Source organism: Crassostrea angulata, chromosome 7 (genome assembly GCF_025612915.1).
Source record: "Crassostrea angulata isolate pt1a10 chromosome 7, ASM2561291v2, whole genome shotgun sequence".
Lineage (NCBI taxonomy): Eukaryota > Metazoa > Mollusca > Bivalvia > Ostreida > Ostreidae > Magallana > Magallana angulata.
In genome coordinates this window covers 49,197,417-49,213,684 of record NC_069117.1, presented here as the reverse complement: position 1 = coordinate 49,213,684, position 16,268 = coordinate 49,197,417, and the positions used below count along the sequence as shown (strand labels likewise).

Below are 16,268 nucleotides of genomic sequence, written 5' to 3'. Positions count from 1 at the left end.
AAGAAAATACTTATACGTGAAGAACATGGCGTTTTATTACATCGATCTTAATAAAACGACTGTGCGTACACGTAGGAGATGCACAATGGGAAAAGTCAGAACTCGATAATTGAAGTATATTAAATCAAACTCTGACAGCATATTTTCAGCCATGCGTGTTGCTATCAATCTGTTGTCTTATTCAGTTAAAGATTCCCATGTCACTGACGAACAAGATTGTCAGGTTATTACATCCATGTGGACGGAAATCTGTCGTCTGTTCAATAACAAAGCAGAATAAAACACAACCAGGCATAAGTACCAGTCTTTTGGGGTTTTTTCATTCCAAATTTAGAAGGTAAATCCGAGTTATCTCTGTATTATATCTCAAATCAAATTTTGATTTCAAGCCAAATTCTTTGAAAAAATATTGCTTCTAATAACTTTCCAAAATCCTTCATACTAAAGAGACATAAGTACCAGTCTTTTGGGGTTTTTTCATTCCAAAATTAGAAGGTAAATCCGAGTTATCTCTGTATTATGTCTCAAATCAAATTTTTTTTTTTTTTTTTTTTTTGGAAAATTCACAATTTTTAATTAAATTTGCAGAAGATAAAGTAAAGTAAAAAAAGTGTGTTTCTACATCTTATACATAAATTATGAAATAATCATGAAAACTACATCATATATTGATAAATAATACCTACTTACTCTGTTAACATCACTTGTCTGGACAGCATTTTACAAAAAAGGAAAATTCAAAATTTTATTTATCTGTAATGAATCCCCTTATAAGAAAAATCGATTTTTTGCCAACCAATTTACTACATTTATAAATACAAAGCTGAATGGACACTAAAAACGTATTCTAATTGAAAAATATTCACCAATTTACCACGATACATAATGGAATTCCTAATTAAAGAAAAAAATTCTACATCATAGAATGACGAATAATTGTTAAAAAAGCAACAACAGTTCCTGCTTTCTTCAAAATTCGGGAATTTACCATTAAGAAAAAATAATCTATATCTTACAGATGGTAGAAAAACGTTAAGAAATATAAAAAGAAAGAAAGTAAATACATGCAGTCACGCAGTGTCTGCAGACATTTATTTCAAAAATATGCTTTGCAAAATATCATTGAAACAAATTATGTCAAATAAACACAACTTTGCATAGGGAATGTAATAGATACTAGTAACTTATCAACTATATGACTTCATAATGCTGTGGTATACAATAGTTTGCTTTGGAATGGGACCGTCTCCAAAATAAACTATATGCATAAAATGAGTACAAAATGAACCATTTTACTACAAAAGGTGTATTGCATGTACTTAAATAAAACTATTAATAAGAAATTAAACAATGTACAAATAAACACAAAAAACCAAAAATCTGATCCAGCTTTCAATGACAAATTGCTTTTAAACAGTTTAAAAAATGAAGAAAAAAATCTGTTGTTTCGAGTAGATACACATTAAAATATAAAGATGCTTATGATACACTCAACATCAATTTACACCATTTAAATATGCAAAAATGTGCAAGAATTAAGCAATATCATTCAAATAGGGAAAAATGGAAGATTTTCTGTGGTGTTTTTTTCGGATTAAGCTATAACAACTTTGAATAAGAACAACAAACATAACAACATATTGAACAGATATCATTTTCATTCAAAATGGTAGTAAAATATATTTATACCCACGCATGATATGGTTGATTCAAATGATCACAAAGACCTAACTTCAAGCACTGCTTGATTAGCAAGAAAAACCCAGCTTGCTCAGAAATTGTATTCTCTAATATTCATCCATTGAATAAAAAAAAAGTTCTTTTTCAATCAAAAAACAAAAACAAAAGATATGTGTAGTAATGAACATACCACTGAAACTTCTCTTCTGCTCCACATAATTCAGTGCAAAAACAGAGGAGATCAGTTTAGTAGGAAAAAAGCACAGACTTTTGTTCTCCTGCAAAAAACTTCCTCAAATATTTATCTTAATGTACATTTTTTAGAAGGAAAAAAAAGAACTACATACAAGTAAAGAAAAAACAACAACAGGTTTTTCTTTTAACTACTACAATGATGAGTAGATTTCAAAAAATATGCCAAATTTTAAATTACAAAATTATTCAAAATATTTCAAACATCATGTCATTAGTATCGCAAAATGACACCAAGTGAAAATGACATTTTATACAGCGAATATATCACAGTCAACTGGTATGGGAACCAGACAAAAAAATCCCAAGGGAAAAAACTATGAAAAGTATACATAAGAATGATAGAGAAAAAATACTTTCTTGCATCTTACAAAATTTCATTTCGATAAACTCACTACACATTGTTTCTGTAAACTCACTACACATTGTTTCTGGCTTGAATACAAACAACACAAAGGAGGAAAAAAATGGAAAAAGTGGAAAGTTGTCAGAAATATCACAATTTTGGACCAAACATTGAGAGTTCATCATCGACTGTTTTTTATCACAATATGTTGGCCACACTAGTAACAGCTTGTAAACGGTCAAACAGCTGTTTCCTGGTCCTCCGACACAACCAATTGAAAATGCTCCTGACTTTCTAAATAAGCGGCTAACTCTTTGTCCTCGGCCCTCAGAGCCTGTAGCCGAGGCGTGTTTCCCTGATAATCAGTCCTCGTTAGTGAGGCCCCCGCCTCCACTAACATGTAACAAGCCGCCTTATGGAGGGCTGTCTGTCCTTTTTCATAATCCACCATATCTAAGATGACTGGTGGGGCATTCTCTATGAGATACTTGACAATGCCCTTGTGCCCAAACCGTGCAGCATGATGAAGAGAGGTCATGCCATACTGATCCGTTGCTAGGAGATCAGCATCTTGGTTACAGAATAGCTCCACCAGCTTGGTCAAATCTCCCCTTTTTGATGCATCAATCAAACCTTTGTCTGCAGGAGTGAGTTTTTTGGCTTTTCCAGCTGCTGTTGCGTTGGCTACAGACATAAACTGGTACTGTTTTGAATCGTACTCGTACGGAGAATTAGGTGTCCCAGGCTCAGAGCTGTTATTGGAGCCGGGGGAGGGTGGGTTGAGTAAATTTTCCTTACTCTCCGGCCGAGGTAGAATGATCCTATTCTCCCCTGGAGACTTTGGCACTGGTAGGGACGAGTGCTTTTCCTCATTGTTGTTGTGTTTTGTGTCCGATATACCTGGGGACTTTGGTGGGGTGTCGGGCATGGTAAATGTGAAGACCAGCCCTTTGTCTTGGCCCGCTTTGGCCACCTCCCCGTTTCCGATGGAATGTTGATGCTGAGTACTGGCCATGTCTGGATCCAGGATGTACAGGTCTTCCGAAGAAATGTCCGTGATGTAGTGCAAATGCTCCTGTGCTTTATCAATGCGAAAAAACCTTTCAGCCGTTGTAGAATCTAAGAAGCACCATTTTGAAGAAAGTGGTTGAGAAGAAGAGTTTAATTCGTTGTTTCCCTGCTGAAGTTTGTTGATAATTTGCCGAACTTGATCCAAGTCGGCATTATTATCAACTACAATGAGACCTAGAGGAATGGACGCTCCCCGGAGGCGGTCTTTGTCGTAATTTAGTTGTTCGTAGTCGGCCATACTGATACGGCTGACCTGTATTCGGAGTCGTTCGGGCATGGAGGGGGGATCATTGGCTATGGGGACGGAGCCCCTCCTCTTTGGTTTGGCGATCATGTTGGCTTGGTTACGAGCCGTAATCACAATGGTGGAGGGTCGGAGCCTGCACGGCTCACCGTCCAACTGCATGGGGATAGCCTTGAGGGTTTTCAGTTTGATTTCACTGCACTGTATCAGCCTCTCCCCATGACCCCCCATGTATAAGGTTGCCAGAGAGGAGTAGGTGAAACCAATCACCTCCAGATACCCGTCGTCATGACGCTGAGGTTCAAATCCGGGGGTGTTAGGATTACCCCAGGGTAACGTTCCACTTGCATACCTTGGAATGTTTAGAAATAACAAACAATGGAGTTTCATTTCCTGGACTTTGGTGGTAAGGTCTTGACCATCACAAATCAATTGTATGTGGTCAGCCAGGCCCTTCCAACTTCTCCTCAGCATGTCCCTACCTCCTGCACCTGCATAAAACATTTTGTTCCAAAACCGACTGTTGAATTTCTCTGGATTTGCCTCTCTGCTCTCATGAAATTCCAGGGCCACATGAGCATCTGCTCCGAGACTGAAATAGTTGTTGAACACATTCAGAGGGAGTTGATCGGTCACCAGGGGCTCATCGCAGATCTCGGTGTCCGTCACCGCATTCGTCGAAATCAAATCAAATTTTGATTTCAAGCAAAACTCTTTGAAAAAATATTGCTTCTAATAACTTTTCAAAATCCTACATACTAAAAAGGCAATCGAATAAGCAAGAGGACAAATGAAAAGACACAAAATAACAACAGCAAAGGAAAATAAAAAGTGTTCTTATTCACATTTTATGGATACTGATTGTAATTAGAACACGTTCACGCACGAACGTTATGTTCAAGTGAAAATTAAGTCGCTTTTAAGTTTTTGCTTTTTATTATTTGGCGCCAACTAGGTCCACGGGAAACCGCGAGAACAATATGGCGTATCGTAGAGAATCAGTGATAAATGGAAGTGATATCTTGGATGGACTAATTTAGTAATTGGCCTGCTTTGCAGCACCGACAACTTTCCATTTTCTCCGCTTATTATCTATAATCGCTATAACAAAAAGGCCATTATCTACACATTGATTCCATTGGCCATGAAAAATGCACTTACACAGCGTGAAAAGCATGCATTTATCTGTAAATAACACGTAACAAATTAAAATGGCCCTCTTTAATATGGTTGCTTGTTGTTTGATCTTTGTTTTGTTGCTTTGTGTCTAAAATAAGTTGTATTCATCTGCCTTCTCTACACAATAATATGGGTGTAGACTACTCTAAATATAGACATACAGATTTTTTCCTTATCTTGGCACAAGTTATTTGAGTATAAATCGTTAACCATTATAAGTACTGACTGGTTTGTGACAAATTCTTTTATTTTCAGAGAGAGAGAGAGAGAGAGAGAGAGGGAGAGAGAGAGAGAGAGAGAGAGAGAGAGAGAGAGAGAGAGATTTATTTATTTATCAGAAAAAATAACTGATTTAATTTATTTTATTAAAAGGCATAATTAAATTTAAAAATTTAATATTCAGACCCAAATGTCTCTTTTTTACTCTCAGTTCGTTGATTTGTAATTACCTTATAAAAGAAATAACTGTTACATCACCAGTTTTCCACTATTTTCCATTTTAATTGGAATATTTTGGAATCATATATCAATCGACTTTGAAAAACATCAGGGCTGATTTTTTTAAATTTGCACAATTTTCATATCCAAGATTGGAATGATAGTTCACCTACAGTGTTCGTTTGCACATTATATATTATTTTACTTACGTGTCTACATAGTATAATGTTGCATTAGTAAAGTCAATACAATGTATAGCTCATTTATTCTCCGGTATTCGCAAAAACGCCGGTAATTGAGGTTGAATATTCTTTTATTTTTGATCGGAAACTCAAAGCTTAAACATCTCAAGTTAAAATCTGTGATGAGGAAATGAATAAGATCATTAATGGACTACAATCTATAGGAAAAACCTTGATTCGATTTCCGGATGGCTAAAGCTCTTGCTGTATGAAACATCTTTCAATTAAGGCCGAGGAAGTTCGATGGTCAACAAATTAGGTAAAAGATTAACCTTAAATATGATATTTAAAACCACACATTAATGTTTAGCAAAGAAGAATACAAATAATTCATATTTAAAAAATCAAAATAAATTTTTATCGCTATCTTTTAGTTAATCTCTTCGCCTAAAGGATTGGTATTAAGTCTAAAAATAGATATGACCATCCATCTCTCTTTACTCTATGCTCAAAAGTCGTTGCTGTTTTATTTATATTTATCGATTATATTGTTATTGACGTTGCTGTTTTAATATTTATTGATTATATTGTTATTGATGTTGCTGTTTTAATATTTATTGATTATATTGTTATTGATGTTGCTGTGTTAATATTTATTGATTATATTGTTATTGATGTTGCTGTTTTAATATTTATTGATTATATTGTTATTGATGTTGCTGTTTTAATATTTATTGATTATATTGTTATTGATGTTGCTGTTTTAATATTTATTGATTATATTGTTATTGATGTTGCTGTTATTGTTATTGTTGTAGATGTCGGTGTTATTTTAGTCTATTATGTTACATTATTTTGTCTATTTATATCATTATAGTTGTCAATTACGTTGTTGATAATTTTGCTGTACTTGGTAGTGTTGCTCTAAAAAAATGCTGTTTACAAATTTGCAACTAATGACAATGATGTTGGTTAATTTGTTTTGTTTGCCATTATTGTTGATTTTACCGATATTGTTTTTCTTGCTGCCATTACTTTCTAATGATGTTGTTCAGGATAATGTTGTGGTTGATAATATTTTTCATTATGCAGATAATGTTGTTGTTATTGTAACGTTGGTTTTGTTAATGAGTATGATAATTGTGTGTATATTATACTGTGTTTCTTGTTTATTTGTTCTAAAAAAACGAATATGAGCTTGCTTGTTCACATAGTAACTCGCACTGAACATTTTAACTAAAAAATCCTGGAAATACTTACAGATTACGCACAAGTTAGTCTCCATTACTAATTTCATTCCTAACTCGCTAGATCAGCTGTAAGGATAGTAAATTGAACTACTACCCTTTCTACCTGGATCCAAATAAATTACAATCAAAATAATTTGACTTCTTTTTTACCCTGCACCCGCCTCTTTTTTTGAACTCACTCTTTTACATATTGGTAATGGTTCCTTCCTCTCAAATAAAAGTTTGCTATATTGCCGAAATTTACTCTTCAATACACTTGCTAGTACATGTGACGTCATACCTTAAATATTAGTTTATATGTATATGCGTTTTCGTTCTATCAAGAGGCAAGTAGTTTGCGTAACTTTTCAGCAATTTACACATTCTGTTTTCAATCCTTATTACTCTGACATTACATTCACTAATGCGTTAATTTTTGAATATTTGTACATGTATGTTCTTATGCAGAACCTTTGCCAATGTTAGGACTGATAAATATTTGGACTAATTCATTAAGGGTTAATCCCATTTCTAACAGATTCTCATGCCATGACTGAATGACACATCAACCCATGTAAGTATTCTTTTTTTCTTTACACATGTTTAGCAAAGTATGTAAAATAGAATTAAAGACGAAATCAATTTCATTTTCAGCAAGTCAAGACAGTTATATACAAAGGCGTATACCAAAACCAATCTTTCAGAAACCCAATAAGCTCACTTTCAATCATGCCAAATTTACTGTATGCAATTGCCTTACTAATATATTTCAGATGTGGTGTTATCCCATAAAATTTGTTAACTTGCTCGATTTGGGCTACACATATAAATAGGTCAATTTGTAATCTCTGTAAATCCAATAAAGGAATTCCATTGGCCTTCAACCAGTGTATTGTTCCTGGTTTAAATGAGAGTTTATTGATGGAGGAGTGACGGTATTCAGACAGTAAGTTAGATCCGCCGATTTTTTTTCCTTGACAGAACGAAAGTTATATACATGTAGTGCCATGATTGTAGGATCCGCCAAGTAGCCTAATTCAATTGTTCATGGAAAGAATGAGGCTTTATAAATGATAGTGCCTAAAACAAAGTTGGATCCGCCCATTACAAGGGATTACTTTGTAAGAGATGGTCGAGACCGGATGTTTAAAAAAACAGTTTGGGAATGATTAGAACGAAGTTCTTTTTATTCTGGTTGTGTGTTGGCAAAAACAACACAGGGTGCATTTGAACTTGATCTGTAGTTTTTCACACAGGGGCTCGTCACGAAGTTTTTCAACCTTTTATATATACCACCTCTATACAATAAAAGTTTTTCAACCTTTTATACATACCACCTCTATACAATAAAATACTTTATTGTATAGAGGTGGTATATATAAAAGGTTGAAAAACTTCGTGACGAGCCCCTGTGGTTTTTCATTATAAAGTTCAATTCAATTTTCCACACCATAACCAAAACAGTCTGAAATATCAAGTGGCGATAAGATGACTGACAGACGGACTGGAAGACAACAGTAAAATCTTTGTAGTCTCCTCTTGATTCCCCGGCATAGTGGGCTAATAAAACAACGGCTGTTTTACACGATAATACGATATTACACAATAACTGGTATTGGTCGAACCCAGAACAACCCATGTCTGGTAAAATATGGACACCCTTAGTAATTTTCATATTTTGCTGTATTCATTGAACATCACGCAGTTTACAAGTAAACAGTTTCAGTCTAGAGTTCAGTTTGTCTAAACCTCTACCTTCCACTCATATTTGTTTTTGCGCTTCTTAAAGGGGCATGGTCACGATTTTGGTCAAAACATTTTTTTTTTCAATTTTAAGGTTTACAATGGTTTAGTAAGGCATTTTTAATAGGAAACCAAAATTTGAGTGTCATTTGATGAGTTATAAGCGAGTTACAGAGCTTACAATTCTTTGCTATGTAAACAAAAGCGTTTGTTCACATTTCGAATGTTGAAGTGAAAATTCCAGTTTTAGACCTAAAATAAATGTGTTAATCGTTAGGAACTGTTTATTTATGCTTTAAATGAACAATACGATAGACAAACCAGCTTTAAAAAGGTTTTTTTACTGGTATATTGAACCTATGTAAACAAATACAGGGCACGATCCTTGTTTACAGGACACAGATTTGTGAGCCCTGTATCTTGCTTAAAACTCAACGACTGACACCCAAAATTGATTTGATCATTAGAAATGCATTCCTAAAGCATCGCAAATGATAAAAACAGAAAAATAAAATTTGACCAAAATTGGACCATGCCCCTTTAACCCTGACACCAAACCAATCAACATATCCAATCTTTATCTCCATTTTCAGAAAAACCTTTAAATGGCTGTACGATCGACTCCAACTTATTCTGTGAACTCAGTTTTACAAAGAACTCAATTCGTGAACATAAAACCAATATCTTTAACTTGACATGACTATAACACCTAGAAACAAAATTTTGGCAAAGATCAGAAAAATTATTTCAAAATGTCAACAACAACAACAACCAAAACCACAACAACAAACCCTTTTATCATTGTCTTTTCGGACATATGTTATTTTTCAAATAAAATCCGGAATATGTCATGCATATAGAAGATTTTATAAGAAACTGTGGAACATGAATAATCTACTTCTTGTCTTTTATGGAATTTAGATTCTTGGTCAAAAGAACATGGCATTTTACCAAAGACACCGGGTAACTTTGCATGTATGTTTGTACTGTTCATCAGAATAACGAAGCGAAAATCGTAAACTAAATGCTAGTATCAGCAGCGGAAGTTATACCTTTATGTAAAAGTCTGAGTCTAAAATAGAAGTACCTGTTCATTATTTTTCTACGATAGATGTCCTTCTTTATGATACCAAAGTCAAGAAAAAAATGACTTTAATTTGGTCTCAGCTGTATTCTAGACATTAGCAAGGACGTTGTGAATGAAACGAACCTAATAAATTCGCGGTTCTTGATACTTCTGTGAATAAATCATTTTTATAATAATTTCCATAGCAATCCTCTACAAGATTTTTTAAACTCTTAATATTTCGTCAACTTCTAAAGAAAAACCGGCGTCTTTTACTCTCTCTTTTTTAAATATGTTTTGAAACTTACCCTGAAAGTACCGCGATAGATAGCAAACTGTTGGTCCGAACACAAAATTCCTCATGAGCATTGGAATGATGTTGAAGGGCATACAGAAGACCGCCAGGAGAAGGTCGCTGAAGGACAGGTTCAGGAGGAACACATTGGTCACTGTTCGCATCCTCTTGTTCTGGACCAGTGTGGCGATGACCAGAATGTTGCCCACAAGGGCCAGGACAAAAATGACGGCGTAGCACACTGCCGCTGTCTCCGAGCTCAGGGACTCATGAGGCGGGTGTCCGCTGCAATTGTTACACTCGGAAATGTTGGAACTATTCATTATCTGTCGTTAGTAATATTATGAAGAACATAAGGTCTAGTATACAGATACACAGAAGATAGCTATGTTACAAGCGGTCATTTTGTTATTCCGTACAGAAGGTGGTGCGTCAGTGTTTTCCCAATGTATCTCTGCCAGTGTTTGGGAATGCAGTGCGTGGCTGCTAGTGTCCATTCGCTGCTAATCGGCGCCTACAATCAATGGTTGCCTCCAATATCGCTGATCCCAAACCTTATACTTCATCTGAAATAGACAAATGGTGGGAGAATTTTTTTTACACCTGAAAATAATTCCTTTGTGGAATGTATGTGATATATCAGTCATATTGGAGTGGCAACAAGAAAATTCCCCGGGGGACTTCAGATGATAACAGACCAATCACTTTCACACACTATCTATAATATCAGAACATCATTTGAGGGTACTATTAAAAAAAGGAGTAGAGGCAAGTCATATTACATTGCTGAGCTGCATATACAATGTATGCAGATGTAAAATTATCTATTAAGTTGACATTAACAAAGCTCCCACTCCTCCCAGAACCCTGTAGTGTTTATGATTACATAACGCTAATAACAATTAGTATAGACATCGCAGTGTTATTGTTTTCCTAGCGTGCATGCTTGGCAGGAACAGACCGAGCGCGCACCTGCGATAGGTGTAACATTGCTACTTCGGTGCAGGGAGCTGCTATAAATGATGTCCGAATATCTAACAGTTTGAATACCTGACCAAAAAAAAAAACCTAGATTTTTTTGTACGAGGAAACATTTTAACAGTCGGAATACCTGACAAAAAGCAAAGATTATCATAAATAATTATAAATAATATTTCGCAAGATTTTTTTTCTCTCGATAGAGTTTAGAATAACTGCTTATTACATGCGGAGTAAGGCGCCGTACAATAATCATAAGAAATACTTTTAACCTTCAAAAATCGTCATTGAATGTGCCTCAAATCATGTCTAGCTACTGTAGGTTGACAGGTAACCTTGTGAACACATAAGTGCATTTGTAAAGTAAGCACCAACAATGTAAACACCAATTAAGAAAATTAATGTAAAATGTCCTGACGATTTCTGACAAACCAACCGACTGTCTGATGAATGATATTTACACTATATAAGTGTAACAAACTACGGAGAAACAAAAGTTGGATTCACAAAATAAAGTTATGTTTTGTGTATAAAAATATTCCTACCTGGCTAGAACAACATCTTAAGTAATCCTTTCCAATCATAAGTGGAGCTTTTTTTTTGTAATTCTGTAAAACAATACGATTAGTAGACCGTGAAAGTCCATTACATGTTTTTACCTTTTGTCATAAACATCATGTTCGCTGCGTCATTTAATAGAATTTATTATTCAAAACAGGAATGTCTTTTTACACGGGGCGACACCAATGGATATGTGTGAAGACTGGCTATATATGTATTTGTGTGCTGTGTGTGATAAACAAATACTCTTCCTCATTTTACAATATTCATGTATACTAATTAATATGTGTATAAACTACTTAGCAAAGCATCAAACACTATGGTTAACATTGGTGTATTTAACATTTTTTTTCCTGTGGATGTTTTAATCAACAGCATTATAAGAATAGGAATTATTTTAAAATTACAGTACTGCATAGTAATATGAATCAAGTCAAATACCAATCGCATATTTAAGATTGGTTCGACGGATGAATGCATGCAAAACTATAGTTTTTTGAAACGTGTTCTAAAAGAAGACCAACGTTTTGCATTGGATTTAATCCCTTATCATTAGACATTGAATATGGACGGTGTTTGACATATAACGAATACATAAAACTGTTACAGAAAGGAATATATTTCTATATAGTTAATACATCTGATATGGTCAGGTATTCTAAAAGATAGTCTGTGTGAAAATACATTGGATCTAGAAGATAGCCTACAGCATCAGACACTTCATCGCATGCTAATCTTCAGTAGATCTGGTAGACAAATGCAGTAGAAGCCCTAACCCGCCAGAAAGCATGCACTCCATCCTTCAACCGCGACTTACATTGTCCATATCTCGGTAAATGTTGTCAAAATTCCAATAGCAAGATATTGCTATAATCAATCTTTGCTACGATCTAAGCGAATTACGAAATAATGAGAGAGAAATACCTAGAATTGCTTTCTTATGGTTTTTGGTACTGATACAAAAGTGTTGAATTTTTTTGTTCGCAATATTCGTGATTGATTTATCTATTGATATGTGGCCCACGCCTGATTAGACTGTTAAAATATTAAGTCACGTCCTCTAACCAAGTTATTGCAACTCCCAACCTCAAACTCACGAAGTAGATTAAATGATGCTCTATTGTTCTCATTTAAAAGCTTTTTTTTTGAAAAATGATTTGCAGACAGACATATTATGAAATACAATTTCTTTAAAATACTAGCACTCATAGCAATGTCTTTATAGCTTGCAATTTCTGCTGAAATTTTCAATATTTTACATAGAGGACAATAGACATCAGAAAAATAGAAGGAAATGAAAAAATCCATTCGTTTGATGTTATGTTACTGCTAAAGACAAATAAAATTACTGAAATGATACAATCTTGAAGTAAGATGGAGCTTTCTATTAGAACCATTTTAACAAGGCCTTGGACTTTCCGTAGGACGTAGCTACCATTTCTTGCGTCAAAACATGTTAAAAATGACGCTGGATTCAAGTGAAATATGCACCGATTGGGTAGTCTTAGCTCAAAAGCCAGACAAATCGTGTTGATTTCAATTAGCTTTAACTGAGTGGGCAGCAATGAAATAGACAGGCATACGTCACATTGCTGTTTGACACAACTACCCAAAGTCCAAGCTCCTGTTATAATGGTTCTATTTGGCAAACGCGGAAAAAATTAGAAATTAAAAATGAAACATTTGAGCAATGATATCACAAATGAAATGATGTCAATATAATGCGAACAAATCATACTATCATACGAACGTATGACCGGTAATTTTCGCGATGATTTAATTTTCGCTTTTTGCGCTCACTTTTACATCACAGATTTTCAATACACATAAATTATATTCGATATTGTTTGCTTAAAAAAACCATTTTTGATCGCAAAATGACTGACGCGAATTTAAAAATTAAGTTTTACCCATTTTTGCTAATTTTGCGGTAGTTTGGGCATAAATTAAATTAGTCTTCTGAATTGGTAGCTGAAATTTTAATTATATGTGGTAGGTGTTTATAATACAGTAGTGGTTTTAGATTGCTCACATTACTGTAACAAATTTGTCTGTTTTGTCGGGGACAGCGGAAACAAGCTAATAAACAAGAGGTCCATTTCCTTCCGTCGTATTAATGGCGCGAAAAAAGGGTCACCGCGAGAGTCTGATGGATGGTCCTATCTTAAAAGGAAAATGGTTAAGCTTCTGACGTAAATTAAATCGAAGCCTAAAATCGATAATGATTATCTTTTCGATGTATCAATATTACACCTTTATATATTCCGTTCAAATCTACCACACAATGCATCCTTAAACAGAAGAGAAATAAAATGAGGTTTTGGTTTCGTCTCTTGTGACATTATACGAAGAGGGAAATTTGTTTTTGCATATTTTTTTGTCTTAAGCGAAGATATTATGAATGCTACTACGCTTTTTGGGTACTTGCACGCTATATAAAGTAAAGGCTTGCGTCAAATTACTTTAATGGCAGAGTTAATGCTTGACTGTTGACATGGCACCAGCGATTGAGCTAGATAAAGCTGAAAGGTGAATTTTGAATACAGGAGTGTTTTACGGAAAAAAAACCCCTAGCGTTAGCTAGCTATTGATATTTGCAGAGAGAGAGAGAGAGAGAGAGAGAGAGAGAGAGAGAGAGAGAGAGAGAGAGAGAGAGAGAGAGAGAGAGAGAGCGTTGCTGATAATGTATAGTGTGACAGGAATCAGGAATCAACTCAAATTGCCACAATGACAATCCTTGGACAAAAATATTATGTGTTTTTAAAAATGAAGCATGGATAAAAATACATCGCACCTCATCTGCATTTAAAGTCAGCATCAATTATTAGGCCGAACATTTCGTGGGTGTTCTGTCATTTGTATTTGTGTGAGTATTCTACAAAAACACGACAACAATGTGATACAAAGCGGGATGCATGATAAAGAATTTTGAGATACTATACTATACTATACTATACTATACTATACTATACTATACTATACTATACTATATCATACTATACTATGCTATACTATACTATACTATATCATACTATACTATGCTATACTATACTATACTAAACTATACTAGATCATACTAAGCTACTTTACTACCTACACTTTTCTAGCCTATTCTAATCTTTACTGTATTATACAATAAACCTTACCACACTACACAACTATAACGTAATATACTATATACTAAACTGTATACTAGTACCATACTATATACTATGCTATAATATATTATACTGTACTGTACTATACCGATACTATATTATACTATACTGGTACTATACTGGTACTATACTATACTATACTATACTATACTATACTATACTATACTATACTATACTATACTATACTATGGTCTAAACGAATAGATTATGGCATTTGGCTTTTTAAGCCTAAAATCAAGAAAACAACGGTAATAATGTAACCTTTTCAAGCAATGAATTAAGATTGAACCTAATAGAAGTTTAACTATTCCTAAACTCTTAAACTTAATGGTGGCAAATACCAGACACTGTCCGTTGTTGACTATATATTTTGATGAAAATTTTTTACGTTATTAATTATCTTTTTTAATAACAAAGATACCATTTTTTGTTAAATCCTTATCAAATAATTAAATATGAAAAAAATTCCTTCATATGAAAAAGAACCACTTATATATGTACATGCATTGATTGACATTGCAGAGAGCCAGTACAAGCTATGCTCGAAATAACAGAGAGCCAATACATTTATTTATACTCTAGCCATACATTCTAAACGTTTGGTAAACTCTAAATGGTCAATCTTTTATAATATTCACATTTTCATTTATAATGCACACAACATGCTAACAGTTTATTGCTACAAGCATACAGTGCACAAGAAAAAGTATAAAGATGAAGTTAAAACTGTAAAATCGTTAACGGAAAACATATGAACAACGGCAATAGGTTACCTAATAGTCACAAGTAACCTTTAAAAATACAAGTTCACTATAGGGCTGTATTTTTCACCCCCACCACCCCAAAAAATCCTGAACCCCTGCCCCGTGAATTTAACAATTTAAGAAGACATTGTGGACTTAAACAATACACTTTGTTTATCTCACACGACTGTGAAAGTACATAAGAAAATACTATACATTTTATACATTTCACTATGTAGTAGAAGACTCCATTAACACCATAGCCATACAATTATTTTTTCTCAAATATATTTGGGAGTAAAAAAGATTTTTTAAGATTAAATAATTTTCCACTACATGGCAATATTGGCACCGCCCTTGGGCCTGAACCCCAGGTCCAGAGGCTATGGATTTTACAATTATGGTAGAGACCTTCATGGACATCATAGCCATATGTATTTAGCCTTTCTCAAAATCTATGGGAGTAAAAAGAAGAATTTTTCATATTTGGTCACATATTAAGCACCACCCATGAGGCTTCGACGGTGGTAGTCATTTTATCACAATTTTCATTCCTCTCATACCAAAGATGCCTCTAACCAAACAAATAGTAACAATTGTTTTCAAGAAGTTCAAAATGTAAAATTGTTAATGCACGTTCAAGACCATTTGCAACAGGTCACCTGAGTGAGACTCAGGTGACCTAAAGATCATGGAGCACAAACTGAAAGTGTGTCTTACCTGTCTATGGAATAAAATGGAAACAGTATATGGAGAAAAACAGGACATATTATAATATATACTATATTATAAAAAATTGATCAACATGTCCCTGGGGCGACGCTACTCGCTGATGTTCATTCGTTACTATGCTATATAACAGCTCACCGAATGTTATCACAATACAAACCATATTTGTACAATAATATAAACCAGAACAGTCAATAGAATAGACCAGAGTACCGGGGTATTTTCACGAGGTGCAGGGAACAGCTCAGTGTGTTCTTTTGCCCGTGGCCAGCAACCGAGGGCAATAGAATACAGTGAGCTGTTCCCTGCATCAAGGGACAAATCCTCTGATACATTTGTATATTGACCGCTCAGTAAAATATGTATTGGAATGC

The 16,268-nt window shown here is 34.3% G+C and overlaps 1 protein-coding gene across 1 annotated transcript; it reads right to left on the bottom strand.

The window, feature by feature from the left end:
* Window positions 1–1,069: 1,069 nt before the first annotated feature.
* On the bottom strand, window positions 1,070–4,286 carry LOC128191387 (diacylglycerol kinase iota-like; the record flags this gene model as incomplete). The annotated part of the gene is made up of 1 exon (XM_052863448.1): window positions 1,070–4,286. A coding segment is annotated over one exon (1,770 nt), but the record flags the coding sequence as incomplete, so codon positions are not given.
* Window positions 4,287–16,268: the final 11,982 nt, after the last annotated feature.